The sequence below is a fragment of the Malurus melanocephalus genome, unplaced genomic scaffold, assembly GCF_030028575.1.
Source record: "Malurus melanocephalus ecotype Western Australia unplaced genomic scaffold, MMel_1.1 scaffold_0, whole genome shotgun sequence".
In the NCBI taxonomy this organism is placed as follows: Eukaryota; Metazoa; Chordata; class Aves; order Passeriformes; family Maluridae; genus Malurus; species Malurus melanocephalus.
This window is the reverse complement of record NW_026623232.1, coordinates 1,446,579-1,471,330: the sequence shown is the minus strand read 5'-3', so window position 1 is coordinate 1,471,330 and position 24,752 is coordinate 1,446,579. Positions and strand designations below refer to the sequence as shown.

The following is a 24,752-nucleotide window of genomic DNA, read 5'->3' as shown; positions in this document are numbered from 1 at the left end:
AAAAAGAGGTTTAAAACTACTGTTTTTTCCCTCCTTTCATTAAAAGCAGAAAATCACCTCTGATCCTCTTTTACCATCAGAAGGCAGCATGCTTTCACCTCTCTTCACCTTTGTTGGAGCTACCGGAATTTGCTACAGGAATACTTTCACTGCTTCCTACTTTAGCCTCTGCCTCACAAATGTGACTTGAGCTAATGTCTATAGAGTACTTCGAGTACCTCAATGCACAGTGTGGTATCAGTACAAATAACACCTCACAGTATTTTTAAAATAGGAATGATCCAGACAGCATGAAAAAGCAAATCAATGGCATTCCTTTCTTATTGTTCTAGTTCATATGTATCTCATTACTCTGAATTTAAAATAGTTTTCCATTCACTTTAATTGTATTTACTGGTGTAAGTGCCAGAATAGATGCCCTATTACATCAGTATGTGTTTAAAATGTGCAAGAAGGGAGCTAAATGCTATTTAGATGTGCTCCATTAGAAAATAGACTGTCAGTGAAAGTTTCGGATTAAGATTGAAAGGAAAAGTTTCTTGGGAGGCCTTACTATTTAGGTGACAATCCAACCCTAGATCTTTCTTATTTCTCGCTTCCCTTTTGGTAGCTGTATCCAGCATTATGTAGGTCTGCATAATACTTTTATTTACRTTTTAGGATTTGAAATAACAGCAGGACTGTGTAATTTCTTGGCAGGGATTCAGGCCTTGCGTTTTGTGATAATACAAAAAGGAACTGTGCTGGGAATAAAAAAGAAGCCTAGCAGTATTGTAGTGTAAAATAAAACTATGCATTTTTTTTTTATATTCAATGTGTAAAAAAGAAAGATTGGAACCTAAAGCATTGCAAAMCCTAGGACAGGCCAAAATATACTGGGTTCTACATACCTCCAGAAAGTAAAACTATATGGTTAATCTTATAATTAATCTAAAGAATTCCTTCTTAATGATTTTAAAATATAATGGAATTTGGTTTTGTTTGCTATGTAATTATTTGGTGATGTTACATTTTCTTCAAATCAGGTGCCCAGTCCTGTGATTCTTTCTCATGCATGGACAGTCCCACTGAATTCAAAGGCATAGGTTCTTTTTTCTTCCTCTASAGTCACTAAGAATTACAAAGCTGAAAGAATGAAAATATTTAGCTCAGAGGTATATGTGACTGTATAGATATTCTACTATGTCTGGAATTTGTGTGGCAGAACTGACTCATGCTCTAAATCAGTCAACCCACTTTACCAAAATAGACTAATGAGAAGACTAATCAGTAGGTTCGTGCATTTCAATTATTTTTCAGTTGCCTATTTTATCAAGCAATTTGTTAGTGAAGCACAGTCAGGACTAATGGGGAAAGGGAAAATTGAATTAATACATCTAACTGTCCTATATTTTCTGTTTTCAAACAAATTACTGTAAATTTGCACAACAATTTTTTTTAAATTTCAGATTGAAAAGGGAAAAAATAAAAACGGCATGCATAACTGGTAAAGTAGATGCTAATTTGAATCAGTGCATAGTTAACACTCTGTTACCCAATTTAGGAAAAAAAAATAATAATAGAAATCGAGATTAGCTATAAATCCAGTGAACACAGACTCCTACTCTTAYGTAAGCGCTGCTGGCACAAAGCAGCCCTGAAGCTGATGTACCCAGAGGTTGAAGGAGCATCCTGCATCAATGTCCCTTGTTATTCCAATAGATTAATATCAGTTTAGCATTAACAAAGCATTACTTAGATCTAATATCATRTGTCCTGGGGGGGCTGGGCAAGATAATTCCCGGGGTAAACTGAACAAGTCTTTACTTCKTAATGAATTATCTTTTTGTGTTGCCCTGTATTCATGTAACACTCAGCATTATGAGAGTAATTTTGAGGAGGTCTCTGCCTGCTACCATAACAGAGTGAATAATAGGCATAATAATGATGATAACAGCAATAATCTTCCAAAACTATTTAGATATGGGTTTGTTTATTTGTTTCTGAGTTAAGCATGATGAATCCTTCACAAATATTGCCAGGTGTGTTCTGGTATCTCAGGACTGTCAGAGAGCCCTTGTTTTTCTGGAGGTGGTTATGGAAAAAGTCATAACACCAACAATCTTTGAATTTAAATTGTTCAGCTGACCTTTCTCATAAGTGAATTGCAAATCACTGTATGAGTAGGAGCAACTCAGCTCCTGATCAAAATGAGGTTAATTTAGCAAATAACCCTTTCCTGGGAATGTATGTTATTTTTGACATTACGTTATTTTTGACATTACATTATTTTTGATGTACCTTTATGTCAGTACGAATTAATAGAGTAGATTTCTGTGAAATACAATATGTAAATAATTTCCTGCTTCAGGTGAGAGGCATATTCTTCATTACTGCATCCATTGCCAGATTTTTTTTAAAAGGTCATTGCATCAGTGCTCATGCTTTTTTATCACAGTCAGCTTAGTAAAAATGAAACCAGTGTCCATATATGGTAACACAGCCTGGTGCTCGTGGCATCTACAGCACAATGTATTCGAGCATGTGCTCTTTGAAATATTTCTCAGCAGAATCATCTGCATAACTGAATACAGATGTTCACAGAGGATCCATTTACATATGGAACCTATGTGAAGTCGAATGTACAAGCTCATGCAAGTGTTAGACACAATTTCAGGTGCATTACAWTTTTGTGTCCCGTGCATTATTCCCTCACCACAATGATTCCCTCTCTACAGCTACCTGAAGGGAGGTTGGAGTCAGGTAGGGGTCGGTCTCTTCTCCCAGGCGACCAGTGATAGCRCAAGAAGACACAGTCTCAAGCTGCACCAGAGGAGGTTCAGGTTGGACCCCAGGAAGGATGTCTTTGTGGAAAGGGTCATTAAACACTGGAATGGATTGCTCAGAGAGGAGGTGGAGTCATCATCAGGTGTTCATGAAGGTGTTCAAGAAATGACTGGGTGTGGTACTTAATGCTATGGTCTAGTTAACATGRTGATGATCAGTCACATGTTGGACTCAATCTTAGAGGTCTTTTCCAGTCTTAATGATTCTGAGATTGTTTGCACCAGTTAAAAGAAGATAGTCCCAGAAAACACAGTTTCTGGAGAGAAATCTGGATCCCAGATTCCAAATACGGCTGGGCATCAACTGCAAAACTACAGTAAGATTATTGTTTATTTTAAAATTAAAAAGTTATTGAGAGACATATAATTTCCTCTTAAGACAGAACTTGAACTGATCACAGAATTTATTGAAGAAAATCTTTCCAATGGAAATCTTCTCATGACCAGTGAATTTGCTAATAAAAATTTGAAAGAGTGGAAGTAAGTCCCAGTGACATGACAACCTCTTCCAGCTGGACCACCTGTGCAGTAGGGGAAGCCAGGTGAAATTCCTGGAGAAGCTTCAACTGACCATGCCTGTAAGACACAGAATTACTCCTTGACTTAGGATCCCGTATCAATTTGGGATCACAGCTTATGCTAATGAAACCCATCTGTAACAAATTTTGCAAAAGTTGAGTTTGACAAACGCTTAATATAAAGGGCGTGTTCCTGTTACTGTCCGTGCAGTGCCCAGGGGCCCTGTCGGGGAAGTACGGATGTGGGTGCCTGAGGGGTGGAGTGGGAATCAGAAGCCATGGCASACTCTGATCACAGCCAGGTACAAATTCCAGCAGTGCCGGCTGAGCTACCTTCACAAAACATCACCGAGAGGCTTTTTTTGTTGCTGTTTMGCTGCGAGAGCGCTGACCGCTATCCCCCGACTGCGCCCGGCCAGCGCAGAGCCGCTCCGCGCCCCGGCGGCGGCGGAGCCTCGGAGCGCCCCCGGGGCGGTGACCGTCCCCTCCGGCACCCCGACACCTCGCCCCGGGCTCCGCGCTCCCCGGGCCGCTACTGCCCTCCTCCCGGCCGCCGCGGGCGCTCGATGGCTCCGGGCCCGATTGCACAGTCCTGAGCACCGGATCGCCCTCCTCCTCCTCCTCCTTTTCCTCCCCCCTCCCCGCCGGCGGGCGGCGGCAGCTCGGGCGCAGGACCCGCCGCCCCCCCGCGCCGAAGGAGGGCGGGCGGACGGGGCCGAGCCCGCAGAGCGGCGCGGGAGCGCTGCGGCCGCAGGTACCGCGGGCTGAGGGAGGCCGGGGGCAGCAGGGGCTGTGCGAAGGGGCAGCAGGGCCGAGCGGAGCCGGGAGTCCTGCGGGGCTGTGCCTGCCCGAGGCCTGCGCCCGAAAAGTGCTCGATCACCCCCGGAGCCGCTGGGCGGGTCGCTGGGTGACACACACACCCCAGCGGCGCTGAAGCCGGCGGCCGGGCGGCTCCCGGGCTCCCTCAGCCCTGCCCAGCCCGTGCCGTCCCGTTCCCCCGGGCTGCGGGCACTCTCAGCCCCCCGAGGAAGGGCAGCGGGGGCGGCAAGCCCGGCGTGTCACGGGGAGCGGCCGCGCCGCGGGCTCGGGCGGGCGAGCGTCGGGGATTGCCTTCTGCGGGGCCAGACGGATCCGGGCTGCAGGCAAGGGTCTGGCACTCACTTGCACCGAGGGTCCATGATTCTGGGGTTTGGCTATATATTTTCTTATAAATCTTGGTAATTTGGTATATTTGGGGAGGGGTAGCAATATTRGGCATTCTGTTATCTAGAAATGTTGCTGTAAGCTTTTGCAGTTTGAATTCCTGGTTGTCTGGATAGGACAATGATTAAGTTTACACCCTAAAACTGRTAAAATCCTTGCACGGGGATGTAAAGCCTGTAAAGTTGAATTAGTGTTGACATTTGCAAGGAAGGAAAGAGTAATAGGCGTTGTAAGTTTAGTTAAGAGTAAAGTTTATTGAGATATGGGTGGAAGGATGATAGGAGATGAGGAAGGSAGATAGAAGTTGAGTCCAGCTCTGTACTTCCATAAGTGAAATCTGATATCTTTTGAATTTTGGATTCATTGTTTGTAGTGATTCTTTGAGTCTGGAGTTTGATTTAGGTAGTATTAGGTGTTTGCAGTTGTGAACATGAAGTGTACATTTATTTTAGTCTCACATGCCAGAAATATTTTCCCTGTTTTCAGAAATAGTCAAGCTGGTTTTTTATGCTTTAGTGTTTTGCTACATGATATGTAATATTCTCAATTCATGTATGAAATAGCAKTTGAGACCAGAAGATAGATTACTTCTGGGTTTGCACTGAATGGAGCTTGAGTTTCTTTTCCTAGGTTTGACACAATGAAAAGGAGGTGGGGGGAGGAAGCCAGTTTAATGTTACACTAAGTCTAGSCATACATTGAAAACTTGTGCTTGATTATTGAACACAGGATTATTTTTGTAGTCAGTGAAATATCTGACTTGCTGACTAGTTCATGATGCYGTATGCCAGCACATCAAAAACTTCATTAATCAACACAGGATATCTTCTGTTTTAAGATTCAGAGCAGRCTAATGAAGTAGGAGATTAGAAACACCTTCTCGCAAAAATGTTTTCAGGTTGTGGGATGTTTGTTCTATTCAGTTTTTACCTTTGTGATTTTTACTRGATTTAAGGTAGCAGAACCTTAAAAAAGACACACCATAGGTCTATATCTACCTTGCAGCCCAAAAAGGCATGAAATTTCTGCAGTTACATTTTTTTGCGCTGTTTTGGAATTTTCTTTGGGGAACAGCCATGCAAAATACCCAGAGAAAAAACCATTGCAGTGAGATATGTCAGTGATTTGTGCCCGGATAGTGATCTCTGATCTGCCAAACAAGTCTCCTGCAGAGTTTGCATCTGTGAGGGCTTCTGCTGCTGCTGCTAAATTTCTGTGTTGGTGTTTCAGTGCAGTTGAAGGCTAATTGTAGTAAAAGCTATAATGATTTTTAGGAAAGAAATGCATGCTTTTCTGGGCTTTCAGGATATGTTCAACAAAAATTCCCCATGGCTTAATTTAATGCTAAGCTAGACTGGATTCAGCATTTACTATGATGGAAAATTGGTAGCTAARATCAACCTGCACTTTGGATAATCCATATGCATATGTATCACGTAGTGTAAGTCAAGTTAACATTTTAACAAATAGTTTAATTTCCTGAAACTTAGGTCATTGTGACAAAAAAAAAACAAAAAAAAAACCAACCAAAAAACAAAACAAAAAAAAAAAAAAACCCAACAAAAAAAACCACCCAACAAACCCTATCCTGTCAACATATTTAGTTTGGTATAATTTGTCTGTATTAGATCAACAGTATTGTCTACAATATTCTCAGGATTAAAACTGTGTTCAGACATATATTGAAGTTRTTGTAGGTGGATGTTTATGCTACTGTGGTTTTCATTGCCTTGCTATCATGCCAGGTTTCAAATCTGCAAAGAAATTAACCCAAAGCATTCTGTGCATTTTTATTCAGACTGAAGCAAGTTACTGTTTTTCGAAGTTTATTTAGTCCAGTTTTGGAGAAGAAGAAAATGTTTTAAACTCACTTTGTCAGTATCAGATATGATACTGTTTTTCTGACTATTGAAGCATTAGTTAATTATTTATATGTAGTTTGCCAGCTTGACTGTAAACAAAATAAAGTTTTGAGGTCACTACAATGGAACCAAGTTTGTCTTCTGACTGAAACTTTCAGAAATTAACCTAAATAATATTCAAGAGTTGTGAGGGCCAGAGGGGTCAGAGTGTGCCAGTAGTGCCCGCTATGAAGCTCAGGAAGTGGATGTTTATAGTTCTCAGTAACTGAATGTTGCTGCTTCTTGGTTTCCTGGAATAGTTCTTCTCATGTGGAGATAAAAATTSAAGTGATGATAAAGAAACATGAAAACAAAATGTATGTGCTTTTTAAGATGATTACTGAATGTCTTACAAATTTTTTTACATGTCTTTAATATTTTGCATTGCTAAAATACCTTTCTCATTTTCAGGCACTTTGTTCAGGGTATTTTTCTCTAATCMTGTCAAGTTTTGTCCTCAAAACTTCACAGAAATCATTCAGCATTCCTGGAAGATACTGTCTTGCCATTTCTTTCACAGTTCAGCAAATGTATATTGTGTTGTAGCTCTTATCAATGTCACTGTTATGTATGAGGGTTGTGGGTGGTCACATTCTTGGAGTGAATATTTTTAAAACCGGGAAGCCTAGGGCAAGGATTCTGGTAGATTTCACTTAGGTCTTTGTTGCCTTTAAGCATTAGTGCTCTTTCAGATACAAAGTAATTCCTCTGAAACTTGGAAATCAGTAGCATTTGATAACCAAGCTTTTTGGTAGGAAAACCAGTCATTTGGAACCTTTCCTGTGGCAGTAAACAAGTACTTTGTATGACCATCATTGTTCACAAAACATCAAAATACAGCCTCTTTGTTTTGCAACACAAATGAAAGTAGCTGAGAGGTTAACAAGAATTCTATTTGGGCTGAATATTTGTTCTTTGATACAGCTTGAAACACTGTGAGAACACCACAAGGCCTACATATATGGAGATGCAATATGTGGAGATGCACTTGGATTGCRTCTATGAGTACCTTCATAAATGCTACCAAATTTTCAGTGAGAGAATAGACATAKAACTTTCCTGTGGCCAATTTCTTCATCCAGAGCACTATTAACAGGAAGGACTGAAAGAAAAGTATCTTGTTTCAACATCTATGATTTCAGAAATGTGTTTCTAAGCAGAATAATTGCATACAAAAGTATGATGTAAGTGTAAGTTATCCAAGTCTGAAATCTTCAGTAGTAAGTAGAGGAAGTGGATGGTTTTGCAATCATCTGTTATTTTTCGTTGCTCACAGTCAGACAGAGTCTTCATTGCTTTTTGCTCTTTGGGATAAGCACATGATGCAAATGTGTACATATTTTTATTTTAAAAGGAAGACTTATGTGGGAAACTGAATCACTTTATAGTGTAGAATATACAACAAAATATATGAGTGGTCAACTGTGAGATTTATTTKATGTGTTTTCCACGTGCTAATGCAATCAAAATTTGATAATTAAGGGTTACCATTCTGTTCAATTTAAAGGCTTTAAAATTTTGCACCTTCTCCTCTGTGGCCTGGTTTTCTTTTAYGTGTGCTCTGAGTTGTGGCCTTGTGGTGACTTTCTCTTATGGCTTCTTGCAAACTGCTGTCAAACATCACTGTTGGTCCCATCTTCTCTGTGCTTGGCTTCAAATTTCCCTATTGCTGACCAGTGTAACATAACACTGCAAAATAACTGGGATTTTTATGGCCATGTATTAATTTTGGATGAAAAGCACTTGTCAGTTTGATGCCAAGGAATAATTTGGCTCAAATTGATGAGACCAATCAGTGAATTCAAGGGGGTGTGTGTATGCATTAAAAGACTGGGCTCTGGTTTCATGGGTTCTTCTTAATCTTCTTCATCAAGGATTTAATCAGTCAAATATACCAGTTTTTCCTCTGAAGGAACAGTCTTCAAGGGGGTTAACTTTCTSTTCACCTGTTTCTCTTTCTTCTTGTCCGGGTGCTGAAATTTTCTACATTTGCTTCTATGTTTCTTTGAAAATACATACAAGAAAGTAGTAAAAGGGCACATGAAATTCCCAGCCTTTTTGTTTTGATTGAATGAGAGGCCAAGAGTGATTAGCACTGCTGAACATAAAATATGTACAGAGGGGTCGCTGTTTTGYTGGGACCAGCAGTTACCTGCTATTCCTTCATGTAGCTCTGTGCAGCAAAAATCTAAGTCTTTTGTATATAGAAAAAGGGTACAAGTTGGCTGAATGATGGGGATTCTGCCACACAAAGGGTGTGGAAGTACTGATTCACTTACAGTGATGCTTTTATTTAGCTTTGCCTTCTCTAACTGAAGATTTTGAAGCAGACTTTGCWTCTTTGAGTTAGATGGTAATAAGCTGTAGAAGTCAATAAGTAAACAAAGGTTGCTCTGTCTTTCAATTGATTACAAATACCTTTATCTGTTGGATATTCCCACTCCAATATATTTCCTCCAACTCAAACTCCAAGATAATTTAAGCTCTTTTTTATTCCTTATGAAATAATTGAGATTCTATGTTTATTTAAATTATGTTATTTCTAAGTGTGCAACAAATTCCAGCCAGATTACAGCTAAAGATAACTGAATTCTTCATTTCCTGGGCAATCATATCTCCCATTTGAAGSTGCTGGAGTTTGATGCTGCACTTTTTGCCTTCTCCAAACCTGGGTGCCTCTTTATGTTTGCCTTGGAGCATAAACAGTGCACTGTAACTATTGGATTTTGGTCTATTTTTCATTCATTAGTAGCTGAATTTGGCTGGTGCTTTAAGGTTTTTTCACCCAGCCGGCAAAGACCATCACAGTCAGTTTCTCTTGTCAGAAGCAAGTCCAAGGGAGCTGGGCAGGAGTTTTGTTTATGTTTGGGAGACACTGAACAGGTGCTTGCAAGGCCGGAACAAAGGCTTGAGCATCGATGTCTCTCTGTGCAGTSAGCTCAGATGCGCTGCTAACGATCATCCCATTAAACTTTTAAAACAGCGCTGCAGGACTAACATTGATCTCAACTGTTAATGGCTAGAACTAAACGAGTCAGGCTAGAAGGCTTTCGCCTAGACCTATTGGTTCACAAGTTAGGCAGATGATAATAAATCTTGCTTTCTGAACAATCGTGGATTTGAAATCAGTTAAAATATCGCTGTGGCGCAGTGAGGGTCAACTGGAAGCTAACAAAAGTGCTTCAGCTCTGTTTTTCAGCAGGGGGATGGTTATGGCATTGCTTGTGTAGTCGACGCAATGGCAGCTATAATGAAAACACTTGGTTGTTATTACTGCTGGTCATTTTTCATCTTAATCATTGCTGTTATTCATTATTCCTTTTTTACTGTTGCTCATTACTGTCAATGAGTAACAGCAGTAATTTCTTAGAAGAATAATATGCATTCGTGTGTCTGCAAGATTAGTCATTGGTACAAAATTGAATCCACAGGTTTATTATCTTATATCCAATTTAATGCAGAGTTATGTTAATAGTTTTGACATTAGGAAAATATAAATACTTATTATTAAGGTAGTTAAATGGCACTTTGTTTTCTTCTCTACATAGATGTAAGGGACTTACACCCTCATCTAGATAGTGCATTAGATCCTCACCTGAGYATCATGCTTGGAGAGCTCATATTGATCTGATTTCTATTTGAGCAGAACTTGTTTCTGGCAAAGAGGCAAACTGCTGGAACAGAGATCAAATGTGAAAAATTTTAAAAGAAAAAAAATCATAAGTACAAACTTGACTAGTGTGATAGTTTCCATTACTTGTGTTGATCCTCATTGAGATTATGAGTCATAATTTAAAGGTTGATTTTTTTTTTAGTGAGAGATCAGTTAAGAGTGTGCTTTATTGCAAAGTACTTTTTCTTGGCACCCTTTTTTTTCCCCATGCACAAGCAAAATATGCTTTTGGAAGGAAGAGGAAAAGTAAAATTCATTAAGTTGCCATCATTGCTCATAGCTTTTTCATTAGTAATATTMTAATTTTTGACTGAGACTTCCATGTGAAAGATATACAGCAGTCTATGGTCTGCTTTCCTCAGCTTTTWAAGCCTGAGATTACCTAGCTCGGAATGAATCTGATGCACATAACAAATCTATTTGGTTTTTTTTACTTTGTTACAACTTTGTCATGGGTAGKCTGTTGGTTCTCATATTTGAAAGACTGTTGCTAAAAGCAGCTACTCTGATCAGTCTTACCCTGGATGCGTCACTTTTTATTTAGAGAAGACAACCAGTCCCTTTTTTCTCATTTGATTTGTCAGGAACTGCAAAAATTCAATCGCTGTTGCCTTTAAATGCTTGATTTACCCTACATTCCTTTCAATTTACAGGGTAGCATTCCATCTAGTGCTTGCACCAAGAGCGTTTTTGAGCTCTTTTCTGACCACTTTTGAACCATCCTGCTTGCCAAATTAGCAGTTGATAAATGAATATTTCTTTGTTAATAGTAAGTAGGAACAACTTCTGTCTTGTCCTATAAATCTTTGTGCCARTTTTGTAGCACAGTATAAATGTAAACAAAACTTACCTCACAGGAAAAAAAGAGGGAATTTTAATTGATGTGTTCTTGTAGTACTGATGGGAAAGTAATTCTTATAATTGCTACAGTTACCTAAAGACAAAACCAAAAGGATGGYGTATCATGCTGGTTGGCAAATGAAGATTTCATCAGACATGTATGCCTTTTCATTTTGTTTGATGGCATAGCATGCATCACATTTAATTGAATTTCACTTTTTTTTTTTTTCTTTCATACTGTGAAGCATGAAAATTGTAATACCAGGGCAAGAGCACTATTACATAACTCAGTATTTTTAAACATGGGTCTCATGTAAACAGAGGTGCATCTTTACATGCTTAGGTTGTACTCACATCGATTTACTGGTGCATGATGATGGCCAAGCAGCTCCAGTGGCTGACATAACCTTCAGTCTGTGCTGGTGCCTGCCCAGCCCCCTGCATGGCTGTGCCACACCTCCAGTTAGAGCAGAGTCCCACCCGTGTCTGGAGAGGGAGATGCCTTTGGGTCTGATGCTTTCTTCTGCACTCAGAAATTGCCTGGTAACATCTTGTATGCGTAACAAGGACATATTAATTATTAATCAAATGCAGCTCATCCCCATGTTCTGTGCTTGTGTTCAGCTTTGCAGAGCCTTGTGAGCACTGTGCCTTTTGCTCTGTTCTCTGCAAAACCAACATGCTGCAGTAGAACTTAATGGCCTACATTCTTACCTTTCTTGCCCCAAGATTGTATGCATGTGCTTTTTTATCATGACTTTTGAAGTTTCCTAAGTATCCTGATGTGCACACTTGCAGCTTATTGAAGGGAGCCTCAGTAAGGGATTATCCTCAGTTTGGGATAAGTTTTCTGCATAGGGTAGCGAGTACCCTGCTTTCTGCACAGGTTCATGGAATCAAGGTTTGCTTGTTGACCAACAGGRGAAATATCAGGTCTGGGATTTTTTTGTTTTTCTTTTAATTTTAAATTATTTTTTTCTGCATGAACAGTTCTGTTTCTACAAAACCAATTCTTGCATAAAAGCAGTCRGCCCTTGTAATTTAGTCCTAATAGTCTTTCCTTTGAGAAATACTAGTGTTTCTGGGTGTTTCTGGCCATGTTAGCAGGTGTTCATTATAAAGATCAGCAACTACACCTGAACATTTTTACTTTCTTTAATTTAGACTAAAAATACATAAATAAATTCAGATTGGTTTTGCAAATGTGCGCTTATACAATTGAAGTSCTTCTTTTTAGAAACAAGTTACAGTAACTTCAGATGGCATTGCTTAGGACTTTGTCCAGTCAAGTGTTAGAAACCCCTGTGGATGCAGGTTCTGTGATTACTCAACACAAGTCCCAGTGGCTGATAATCCGTATGGGGATTTTTTTTCCCCCTATCAAGAGGAAGTTTCCTTGTTTTAATTATGAAGTAAAGAACCTGTCTTCATCTTCTTCCCTTGTGAAGTCTGTTAGGTCACCTTGAACCTTCTCTTCAGCAGGGTGAACACTGCTTCACGAGGCTAAAAGAAGTTTGGATTACTCTGRTATCTATTTTTTTATTTGTTTTCAGCATCATTCTTTTGAAGAGTGATTGAATCGTGGATGGTTTTAAAATAGCATGCAACCTGTCCTGCCATAATATGTTCAGGTTGGATGAGTTTTGAAAGGAAATGTTTTTGCTCATGAATTCTAGTATTCAAACTATRTCTGGGGGCTAAGAGAATGGATTGATAATCCTCATGTCTTGTATTGATTACATTGTCCATGCATTTTGCAGAAYAGTTGAATCACCTTTGCCAGTTCTGCTAATTGTTGGATAATCTTTTTAGAAAATTATTATGATATGCTGTTTGAACTTACTTTTTACTGGTTTAGAATTAAACTGAGTTAACAAAACAGATATAAGAAAGGTGATTTCAGTAGTTAAATGAACTTAGATATATGGTGTATATGGTGAGTATGCCAAATTTAARTGTAACACATGAAGAGCTAATAATAGTTATGGAGCTCCGGTCTGTTTTCGTGAGCTATTACTTAATAAAATTTGTTGGTATTTCAAGACTTCGGAATTCTTGTTTTCTGTAGAAATGACACTGTATCTCGTGTGCTTTCTTTCCTAACATTGATCTTTATATTAATTATTTTCCTAGAAAACTGAGTTCTTAAAATCCTTTATCCAAAAGTCTGGAGCAGCAGAAAGACAGTTTTTACAATGAGGAGAAATTATCTACTAGGTAAGTTAAATGCCAATGTCTGGCAGCAAACTGTGATCTTTTCAGTTAGGGAAAACAACTTTGAGTTGTAATCCTGAGACAGATGTGTAAATTGGATAAGCTGCTGTGGTATTAGGTGGTTTAGAGATGGTAGACATTAGAACAGGCCTTGGGTAAGGAAAAGAAGGAGCATTTGTGGAGTATACATGTAATTTTCATGCTGAGCAGTGATGAAACTCTACACGTAATCCTACTTTTTTGTATAGTTAAAAAAATGTAAGGATAGTGCTAAATTCTGTGAGTGATCCAGGAGTGAGATATCTGGTACATAAATTGTGAATGTCTGTGTTGCTAGGCAGGCAAAAATATGTATGGTACAATGTTCTATGTATATTTATATCTGCTTGCCATTTTACAGTGTGATGCCTTGGTATGTCAGGTAGACTTGAAGTGCCAGTCCTTTATAGTATATTAAATGTGACTAATTTTTTTTTTGTGAGTAAATTTTACATGAAGATGTGGAGAAAATGATGAAGGTAACCTTGTTCTCTGTGTTTGATGATAACATGAGTACTGAATTATTTACCAATGCTTTATATTGCCCATTTACTGTTTGATGTATCATTTTACAGTATAATATTATTACTGCATAGGAAAAAACATGTTCAGCAAACTTAGTGACCTCTGAAAAGGATAAATTGCTTGGGAGTTTAATGTAGGCTTGATATTTTACTGGAATGTTGCTGACTGGTTTTATTTGTGAAGCCTACAGAGTATTCTATTCTGCATTTTGAGGCTATATGGCATCTAAATATATTTAAATATTGGGGGGAAGATATCATTTGAAGTATTTTTTTACTTGATTTGCTTATCAGCAATGTGGAAATTCCTGAAATAGTCCTAGAGACATAACTAAAGCATAACTTTTTTTGAACTTTGAGTTCTGAAACAGTCTTTTTTCAAGTTTGGGTTTGGGKTTTTTTYCCAAAAAGAGATTATTAGAGGTTTGTTCAGCAATGAAATTCTGGGCTTTTTCTCAGCCTTGCTTGGCATTAAGAATACYTAAAGTATTTGAATAGTATATTAGCATTTATATTTACAAATATGATTAATGGGAATTTGTTAATTGTTGGTTGCAGCTGTGTTCTTGATAGCAAAGTCATCATATTTGGGGTCAGTTGGTCATTACTTTTAGGTGTACATGTTATCAAGGACTAGAAAATCTCACTTCATGCAAAACAAGTTGAAGGGATATCAGTGGTGCAGTGGTAACCCTTCTGATATATTCTGAAGTATATTTAACTTCAGCTGGCTTGTTACATAAATACTATTGTCTCATTTTCAAAAACATTAGGTATTACTAAAAATATTTAAATAAAACTGCTATAACTTTTTTTTTTTTTATATTAGGCTATTCTTTGAAAATTTCATTTAAATTAGTCAAGCATTAATGTATTATAAGATTGTTGACTTTTTATTGACTTTTTTTCTCTTTTTTTTTCTGTTTAGATGTTCAAACTTCTGATTCGCCAGATATTAATGAGGAAGAAAACTGATTAACATAGTTTTGGTAGTTTGTTGGATTATTTTTTTCATTCTGCAGTGTTGGGAGATTTGAGGAAAATTTCAAGGAATGGAGTTAGCTCACAGCTTACTACTTAATGAAGAAGCATATAACCAGCTTGGTGAATTTCAAAAAGCAGAGTTCATTTTTGAATGGTTGCAGTTTTTGGAAAAACTTTTACCAGTGACTAGCAGAGTAAGTGTAATGAGACTTCAGAAGAAAAGCTGGTATTTTKGTTATTTTGTTTAAAAATTAAAAAGCAGTATGCACTGTCATTTACTTCATGTCTTGCATGTACAAAGAATAAAAGTATAATCAGTGTTAGCAGCAGCTTTCTAAATGTTATAAAATCTTGGTCAGAGCCCTGCTAGTGACAGAGCCACTTGTCCAATAAAAGGAACTTTAATTATTTTTTTCACTCATATTATTAGGGCAAGATTTTACAGCCCTACTATGAAGAATGTCAGTCATGCTTCCACCTAGTGTTGCACAATTATTTGATGCTTCTCTAGCAAGCAGGAATGTAACATCTTTCTCTTTGTTGGTTTTTTTTTTAATTTTCCTTGCCAAATGATAAAAGATCTGTTTCCAGCCAACTCTCCAATTGTCTGATTCACTRTTTAGTGTATTTTAAATAGGTTATGTAGACATGTAAGAGTAAACCAGGCAAAATAATRCAATATAAGCGTTGTTACTTGTGATGAAAATATGTGAATGAAATACAGTGCCAGATTTTTTTTTTTTTTTTTAAAGTGTTAAAAAATTTACATAAGACTAGATGATTGTTTTAAGGGAAGTTCTTTCTTTACTAATACTCAGGTTTTTGAAACTGAGCTAAATTTCTTATTTGTTACTCAACTTACTATATACCTATGAATTCTTTTAATTTTAAAGTAGGCATCAAAAAAGCAAGACAAGGGAACTTTGTTATAGAAAAAGTATAGAAATGCCACAGGGGAAATACACTTGAAATGCTACTAATACAATCATGCTCTGAAAAAAGTGTCAGACTTTTTAATAATAAAGTGGTTGTAGTCACATGCTTGAAATGTCTTTTCTTTAAGTATAAAAATGTAATAAAATGTTTATATGTACTTCGAAATGTCATTATCAGAATGRTAATAATGAAAAGTAAAGATAATTTACATTAATTATCTGTAACTAACTTCTAAATTTAACTGGTTACTGATTTTATTTCCAGGCTGATATAAGGGAAARCCAGAAGCAACTGGTTGAACAATTGACTTCTTTATTAAACAATTCACCAGGACCTCCTACCAGACGGCTTCTTGCCAAGAATTTAGCTGTACTTTATAGCACTGGAGACACTTTTTCTGTTTACCAAACAATTGACAAATGCAATGAACTCATTCGGAGTAAAGATGACTCACCAAGTTATCTGCCTACAAAACTGTAAGTGTATTTTTACCCTCAAGCTTCAAATCCGGTAATAACGAGACAAATGTAAGTGGTGAAGTGCATCTGAGTTTACTGCCATGAAATACATAATAAAACAAAGATTGTGCTGGTATTCCATGTTGTATGTGTACATCAGGGACCAGAAGGGTCGAAGACACCTGGTGGTTTCTGGCTAGACAACTGAAAATCAGGCCAGAGAGAATTCCATCAATGGATAACAGAGTTAGGAGAGGCTAGGTGCTTGAAAAACAAGGTAGTAATAGTGCTAGGAAGAGTAGTCAAATAGACAAGTACAACTCCAGGTACAAAACAGAGTTACTGAGTACCTTTCTCTATCCAGCTGGSAAACTGGACATAGTTAGAAACATCTGAAATGTTTGTAACTGAATACCTAAAGCCTAACCAACAGAGCAGAGAAACATGGACTATTACTTCAGAATGTGAAACCAAATCTTTATGTGCAGAAATGTTATGAATAACCTTAATTCCTGAAATTATGCACATCTCTCACTATTGTGAAGCAAATTAAGGATGAAGTAGTAAAGATGAGATAGTAAAACATCCTTGTGTGTATTAATGATATGGTGTTGAAAGCAGAGCAGAATCTGTCTTCCTCCTTTACATCACATGCTAAACCTGTTTCTAACAACCCGAGCAAAAATTCCTGAAAACAGACTTTGCAAGGACTCAGTTGTATTTTCTAATACCTTTTTTTTTGTTGTTTCCCTCTTATTCCATCTGACCTCTTGTACACTCTTTTGAGTTAAGAATAAGTTTGCTGTAAAGGGTCTTAGCCTTGCAAATTAAATTACTGCTATACATTCTTAACAGTGATATGCCTTAGCGTTATGGTTGAATTGCAGTGTGGGACAGAGCTCTGCAGGTCTTCCTTGTTTCTGCTGCAATATGCCACACTGCAGGAAGTGGGATGATGTCAGCACAGTGAGGAGGGATGGGGGAGTCCATTGGCAGGAAAGCAGAAATCAGAGATAACCAATGCCAGAATGCAGAGCAGTAGCTGCGGGAGAGAGAGAGAGGTGGCAGTGCTCAGAATATTCCTGGCTATGTAAGCAGAAGTGAGGAAAGGAAAAAAGAGATGGAGAAAAATKGAACTATAAATTATGATTTTTTTAAAAAAAGTTTTGGTCAAGGGATTTGTGATAGAACTGACATGGAGGCAACAGGCTACGGAAAATAATTGGAACCTCAGAACTGTTTGTTGAGTAAAATGTTTCATCYTGGGCTGCAAATATATGAAATACTTGGTGTTAAGTGTAGAAAAACAGCTTCTTTTTTTAATTTTTTGTCTTGGTTAAAGTGTTGTCTTTATTTGCCATCTGTCCTTATTTAGCATACATGCTCATGTTTTCTCATAGCAACACTTCACCGTCAGTGTTCACAATATGTTGATACACCTGGGAACTCCTGTAAATACAGATTCCAGTGAATTGGCCTGTTATGTAATAAATTATAATTTTTCTTCTTTCATATAGGTCGAAGATGGAAATGTTTTAGGCAAGCATTTTAAACACAACCKTACTTAGGTGCTCATCTGCTACTAAAATTCAGCATGATGTGAATGCTATATCAAATCTGATAAACAGGTCAAGCAGCATGAATTCAGCTTATTACTTTAAATTACCAAGTTATTAAAATATTCACACTGCTTTTAAACTACAAGCATTTGCCTGGTCTGCAAACTTTCATAGCTGATCTTAGTGYTATTGTGCTGCATCTTTAAGTATTTCAGCTCTGGATTTTCCTTGGTACTTCTCCAAGTATAATAATTAAGGCAAAATTTGTGAGTAAACAGTTTAGATGTATCTTTTGTAGGGAGTTATATATCAAGATGGAGGTATGCTATTAAGGAGTTAAAATATGGGCAGAGAGGCCCTTACCTGCAAAGTTTGTATAAATTCATGGATTTCCTTAGAAACCTCTGGCTGTTGCTTGCAATTTGACCATTAAAATGGTTTAATAATTAATTCAGTTTGGACTTAGGGAAGAAACATGTGTGAAAAAAGAAAATGGACATCTAGAGCCATTATACAATTTTAGAGGGCATGTAGAAGAGTTCCCYCAGTCCTGTGCTTTGAACATCCATAAAAAACTTAAATGTTGATGTGTAGAAATAACTGGATTCTCATTTTAATTTGACTAGATGTTACTTATCAACAAATATGTTCACTTTGTTGCTAGAAATCACTGTTCAACACTGATTGACTCTTTCATACAACACTTAAGCACAGGTCAGTACAGCCAAATCTGTAAGACATTTTGCAGGTTATACTTTAATGTAATAAGGTAATTCTAGTTTGCTTGTTTTGTTAAATATTCCTTCTTCAGATTATGATGCCAAACAGATATTATTTCATCTTGAACCTAATTAAGGAGAGTACCTGTGACTATCAGATTCTCAATTTAGGAGTGAAATTAAAAGAATTGTAATTTTATGCTGAGGCACACCGTGAACAAAATTTAAATCCAAACTGTTACTGTGTACTGAGTTGGATAAAAGCAATAATAAAAATTAGGTTTTARTGAAAGTAGTGTTTTGGTATGATAAAAGATAAAGGATAGTGGGTTTGTTTTTCTTACTGTGCATTTAGGGAATTACTGTAAATATTAAATGTATTTTTCTAATTAAAAATATATTCAATATGAGAATAGAAAACTATATATATAGAACTTGAATTCGGTTGGGGAGTTAGCAAAATGTGTTGTTGAAAGGGATGCTGAGAAATTTCTGCATATTTAAGTAGGTCTGGAAAAGAACTGAAAGCTGTTTAAAGATGTAATTATGTCTCCTCTTGTATTAATGAAATTAATTAGTTTATAGATCTGTCAATACAAAAATGAAGTGTYTCATTAACTAATAACTCAAAGGAAAATGCTTTTTCATTGGGCAACTCTATTTATTTATTGAATTTTTTCCCCCTCAATGTTTGCATTTTCACTTCTGCTAAAGGACAGGCCAGTGAACACACAGAGTCCAAYTGTCAGGTATTTCACCTGAATGCTAAATTCAGAATCTGTCTACGGTAAAAATKACATGGGTTTATAGTTTTATTTCCTTATTATGTATTGTTATACATAAATGACAGAATTGTAATTACCAGACCATTTGCAATCTACTGTCAACSATAAAGCTCTAAGTAAAACTGTCGACCACTTCTGGCAGCATTGGCTGTAGCAGACACAGAGCATGCTTAGCAATAAATGATTATTAAAGTTTAAAGCTGGATATAAAAATTGTACTTCTATTGTAAAATGTACTGGAAAATTGTGTTACCTGAATTCTTGTGTTATCCARGTTATTTTCACAACCCTTATATCTGCATTTCTTCTGGAATCTATGTGCCACATACAGACTATTTTTTTTCCCTTTTGATGCTCCACTTACATTTTTGGGACATCYTATTTAGTTACTTTGCTGTTTGCCCATTGATTACTTCAGTCGTCTTAATCCCTTTCATCTCTTACTGCATCCATTTTCACGCGTCTTTGGATTTGCTTTTGTTTTAGTGCTGCGGTGGTATGCTTGGGCTATTTATACAAAAAATTGGGAAGAATTTTGGGAAACAGTTTTACTGACACCGTTGGGAATGTGCTTAAAGCAATGAAGAATGCAGAGGTATTGGAACAGCATGTTTTAAAAAAGATTGGAAAAATAAAAGGATTTTTACTGTTGGTAGCTGGACCAATGAATAAGAGAAAATGCATGATACCAAATCATGAGAAAAAAATTGTGAAAAGCCAGATAAAAATCAGTGCCTAAATTCTGAAGAAGTAGTAAAGAGTTAATGGATTATGATTATAAAASGATGGATCACAGCCTTTCTCAATCTGATTTCATGAAAGCGCTTGATAAATTAGAAAATTTTATTGCATTATTAATGAAAGCATTTTTTTCTGTAGCTCATACTTTATGTTTTGAGTGCTATATTTGTAATTACTACTTTTCAATGGAACATAGAATTACTATTTTCATTTGCTTRTAGAGTTCTAGGGCAGGTTAACTGCTTTAAATTATTTCAGTATAAATAGATCTCTAAAAGACCCAACCATTTTTGCCTATTTCAGTAGTTGGTGTTTTGTATTTCTGAATAACTTAGAGTCACAAAAGTTTAACATTCCTTTTTTTTTCATTTTTCAGTCTCAAGGTCGTTATGAAATCATGCTTAGTTTGCAAAACATATTAAATGGTTTAGGAGCTGCTGCTATCCCCTGTCACAGAGATATTTACAAAGCTGCCCGATCATGTTTGACAGATCGATCCATGGCTGTCCGCTGTGCTGCTGCAAAGGTAAACTGCTCGAATAGCTGTTTTAAGTAGCTCCTTTAAACATAAAATACTGTTATAATGATTGATGAGCACAGAAGTAAATACATTGTTTGCTTCTCTTTATTTCTTTGATATTAACTCGGCAGAAAAAAATCAAGTAATTTTAACATGAAGCGAGATGCTTATTTTGTTAGGGAGCATTCAGTGTACTATGCAGGAAATAAAATTTTTTACTGAGTGCTTTCCCATGTCAAAACACTTTTATTTCCCTTTTTCTGTCTAGTGTCTTCTTGAACTTCAGAATGAAGCAGTATTTATGTGGAGTACAGACCTGGATAGCGTTGTGACCTTATGTTTTAAATCCTTTGAAGGTTCCAATTATGATGTACGATTAGCGGTTTCAAAACTTTTAGGCACATTATTGGCTAGAGCTCTAACATCTAAGCAGACAACAGGTAATGTGTGTACTATCTTTGTTGATTCCTCATCTGTAAAACTCTGTCAGATGATAAGAAACTCTCAAGYTCTGTTGAAGCCTGAAGTAAAATAATGCTGTAATCTTCTGACTGTTCATATCTCTGGTTTGGTCTTTTTGGTAAACTTTTTCTTGTGGAGTGCTGTGCTTTTGATTGTGTTTATCTGTCAGTTTATCTATCTATCTTTCTATCTATCTATCTTTCTATCTATCTATCTATCTATCTATCTATCTATCTATCTATCTATCTATCTATCTATCTATCTATCTATCGATCTGTCTATCTATCTATCTATCTGTCTACCTATCTACCTATCTATCTTTATAAAACAATGACCAAGGAAAAGTATTTGGTCAAACTTTTTCTCCGCTATAAGACTGCTGTTGTATGGAGAGAAATTAGTAACCTCGGGAATTTAAAAGCAAGATTAATTTAAGCAATGTGGAATAACTGAGATTTGAGGCAGTRTCTCTGTCAGACTAAAAAGTTAGGGATTTCTTCAAGTTGTTTTTCTGCAGTAATTGATACAACRTCTGGATTGTCAGTGGATAGCAGAATAAATAAAATCAGAAGCAGAAATCAGCAGGCAGTTTTGTTCACAAAACAGCCATGTAACAGCTTTTGCTGACAGATAGTACTTGAGCTAACTGAAGCATCCTGGCACACAGTTATCATCTCCAATACTTTGTGTGATTCAGACTGAGTGGTTTTAGTCCAGTCTTAAAAGCCCCAAGCTAAATATCAAACTGTAGTATAAGCAATACATAATTGGATGCAGGATAAGTGTGATTCAGGCTGTTAGTTCTGCTTTTAATGGCAACAGAGAAGACCTTCAGTGCAGTGAGCAGAAAATGACAAAATGACATGCCTGTAAGCCCAACTTACTGTCTTTCAAAATACTTGAGGCTGTGTATTTGCATTGTAGACTCTGAAGACCTGGTTTATAAAGTGTTTCTCTTAGAGTCTTTGAGAGAATTACTGTGTTTCAGAAAAAAAATCAACACTTCCCTTTTCTCAATAAAATAAAATAATAATATCCTGACCTSTTTATAGACTCATTAGTCTTCTTTAATCTATGTAAGCAATGTAGTTATTATTTCTAAAGCACTAAGATTGGTTACATAAGAAGCTTATAAATTATTTGGTTGGCTATTTCAAGGAATTTTGTCCTTATTTTAGTTATTTTTAGTTAAAAAGAAGTTAGAGCTAAGTGGGACAGAAGCTAGATGGGGACTAGAAGGGGCTGGGAAAGAGGCAGAGGGAGCAGCACATAAAGAAATTTGTAGTCCTGAAATTTGTGTATTGTATCTGATAACCTGCTGATATTGAGGGGGTTTTGTTTCTTTTTTATTTTTTCTTTTTTTTTTCTGGATGTTTATTTCAAATCCTCTCATTCCTTTTCTCATTTCAATCCTTGAAAGAGAATGAAAGATGCAGTGAAAATTTTAGGTCACTTAGTTTGCGTAATGTTCTGTTATCATGCTAAGTTTATAAATACATGTCCCAGCATGTATTTTAAATGAACTTCCTATTAAGAAATAAAGCCTTGGAATAGGGATTGGGGATAAATAATTTTCCTAGACAATTGTAAGCATATTTTATTATTCTCACTCCTTTATAGAACTATATCTCAATGCTAAGAGTTGATTTTTTTAAGATAATCTGTAGCTGTGCCATTACTCTGCTAAGTGTAGCAGAAGGGTGTCTGTCCTGTCTGAAGTTTGGAACAGAGGTTGTCTTTGCTGGTAAAGTGGATTATGGGAGAGCCGGGGCTTTCATGAAGCTGTGGGTGGTAGGAGTAGACCTTACAGACATTTTTGCAGGGGAAGCATAGATGGTAAATACTGAGGGAGGCTAAATGTGAGCATGCMTGTTAAGGAATGGCTTAAACTACTTAAAGGTAGCTGAAGTAGAAAAACTTGCTTTGCTGAAGCACTGARGACTAAAATGTCTTAGTTTCTGTTTTGAAGTTATGCTCAAACAGTATTTGGATTTGATTGTGCCACTGAATTTGTGCAAATTGCTTTTTTCTAAAATCAAGAGAGTTGAAACTCTCTGTTTCTAAAATGTAGCAAGATTTTAGAACTATTTCTCTAAAGATTTACATCTATTCTTAGCATCTACCAAGCATAACTCSCGCAGAATCTCTTTGGAAGATGTGATGGAGCTATTGGGAACTGGATTTCTGCGTGGAAGTTGTGGATTTCTACGAGCCAGTGGTGATATGTTGAAAGGGACCAGTTCAGTCAGCAGAGATGTTAGAGTTGGAGTCACCCAGGTTTGGATTACATTAGTTATGATTTTCTGAGATTGCTAAACATTTGTATAATTGCTTTGCTCTGCRTATGTCTCTTCTTTTATCCTTTTTTATATGTGTGAAATACATACTTGGAAATAAGGATTTACATCTCTTGAGGCATGCTAGAAAGAAAAGAAAAAAAAGATTCCTGATGTTACTTATTGCTTACCTGAGAGTTTGAAACTTAAAAAATTAAATATGTACTACTTGTGAAAGCTTCACATGATACAAATTTCAAATGAGCGATATAAATAAATTTCTCAAATTTTTAATTTAAAACTTATTTCTTTATGTCTGAAAATTAAAGGGAGAAGTTACAAAAAATCTTTGAACTTGGAATAGTTYCCTTCAGTATAGTGAATTCCAAGTCTAGCTCTGAAAGAATGGTTCTGCTTTGAGTAAGTTCATGAAAAGTAAGGAGGACAGAATTTAGTGGAAAAAAACCCATCTGTTTTGCTGTGTTCTAGGATTCTCAAAGCATAGAATCATATTAACTAAACAGGGCTGAAGTCAGACCATATAGTGCATGCTGATAAAAACAGTATAACTTTTTCAGATAGTATCAGGCTGGCCTCATCCTGTAAATACTATCTTAAAAGTAAACATGCTAAGTTATTGTTATTCAAATGTGAAGCCTGTGAGTCAAGACTAAAGGTAATGATGAACATTTATGTATCAAGCAGCTGTGATTATTTTAGTATGTTACAGTCCCACAGCTGTATGATAACCACCTTTGCCATTAAGGCAGTTTTTCAGTAATTTTCAATTCCTGCAGTGCAAAAGATCCTTAAATTAGCTTGAATTACTGATGCAAGCTGCTAGATTTTGCACTGAAACAGCTAAAAGGTCTCACAAATTGTGTTCTGTGCTSAGGTCATGCTGAGGGGAGGCATTAACTTTTGGCAGAGAGAACAGAAAAGAGAGAACAGAATGCCTTGACAGCTATTTCCCTAGAAAAAGCATGCCAGAGATTCCTAGGGTGTTCTATGGTAGTTTTATTAGTTTTCCAGGAATTTATCAGATATCTCGGTTCAATGTTTTGGCTATTGTACTGTTTTTTGAAATTTGTCTCCTTTCTCATGCATTTCTATGTTAACATGATCATACCTGTACACTCAGACTGTAAACAGTWAAAATGATGCAATGTTTCTATAAGAAAAGCTTGGAAAATTGGGAATTTATCAGTGCTTGAGAAAAGAAAACACTTCCCGTTATAAAATGTATTAATCAGTRAGTGAATTACAGCTTATTATGAATTTAAAAATAAGAAAGTCACTGAAGATGACTTCTTACATATTGAAGATTTTATATTTGTTCAAGACAGGTTCAAGACAGAGTTTAAAATTAAGCCATGGCAGTATCAGTCTCATAAGTCTTTATCCTGTTAAATTCCTCATTTTTCAAATCTGTAAAACCAGAGTAAGGTACTGATGCATTATGAAGGCTTAGTAATATTTGTCAAGAACAATAAGCTGCTAGGAGGATTTAATAGTATAATTATTCTGTCTACAGTAGTTCATTTTCTTTTACATGAGTAATTTTGTTGTTAGTGT

General features: G+C 36.7%; 1 protein-coding gene across 1 annotated transcript in view; it reads left to right on the top strand.

Annotated features, from left to right (window-relative positions):
- Positions 1-24,752, top strand: part of HEATR5A (HEAT repeat containing 5A) — a 71,750-nt gene that overhangs the window by 1,905 nt on the left and 45,093 nt on the right. The window contains exons 2-8 of the mRNA XM_057363669.1: positions 13,094-13,177; positions 14,666-14,915; positions 15,922-16,133; positions 19,665-19,773; positions 20,296-20,445; positions 20,708-20,879; positions 23,018-23,178. Coding sequence (XP_057219652.1) covers positions 14,790-14,915; positions 15,922-16,133; positions 19,665-19,773; positions 20,296-20,445; positions 20,708-20,879; positions 23,018-23,178 — 930 coding nt within the window. The 5' untranslated portion in view covers positions 13,094-13,177; positions 14,666-14,789. The remainder of the gene's footprint in view (positions 1-13,093; positions 13,178-14,665; positions 14,916-15,921; positions 16,134-19,664; positions 19,774-20,295; positions 20,446-20,707; positions 20,880-23,017; positions 23,179-24,752) is intronic.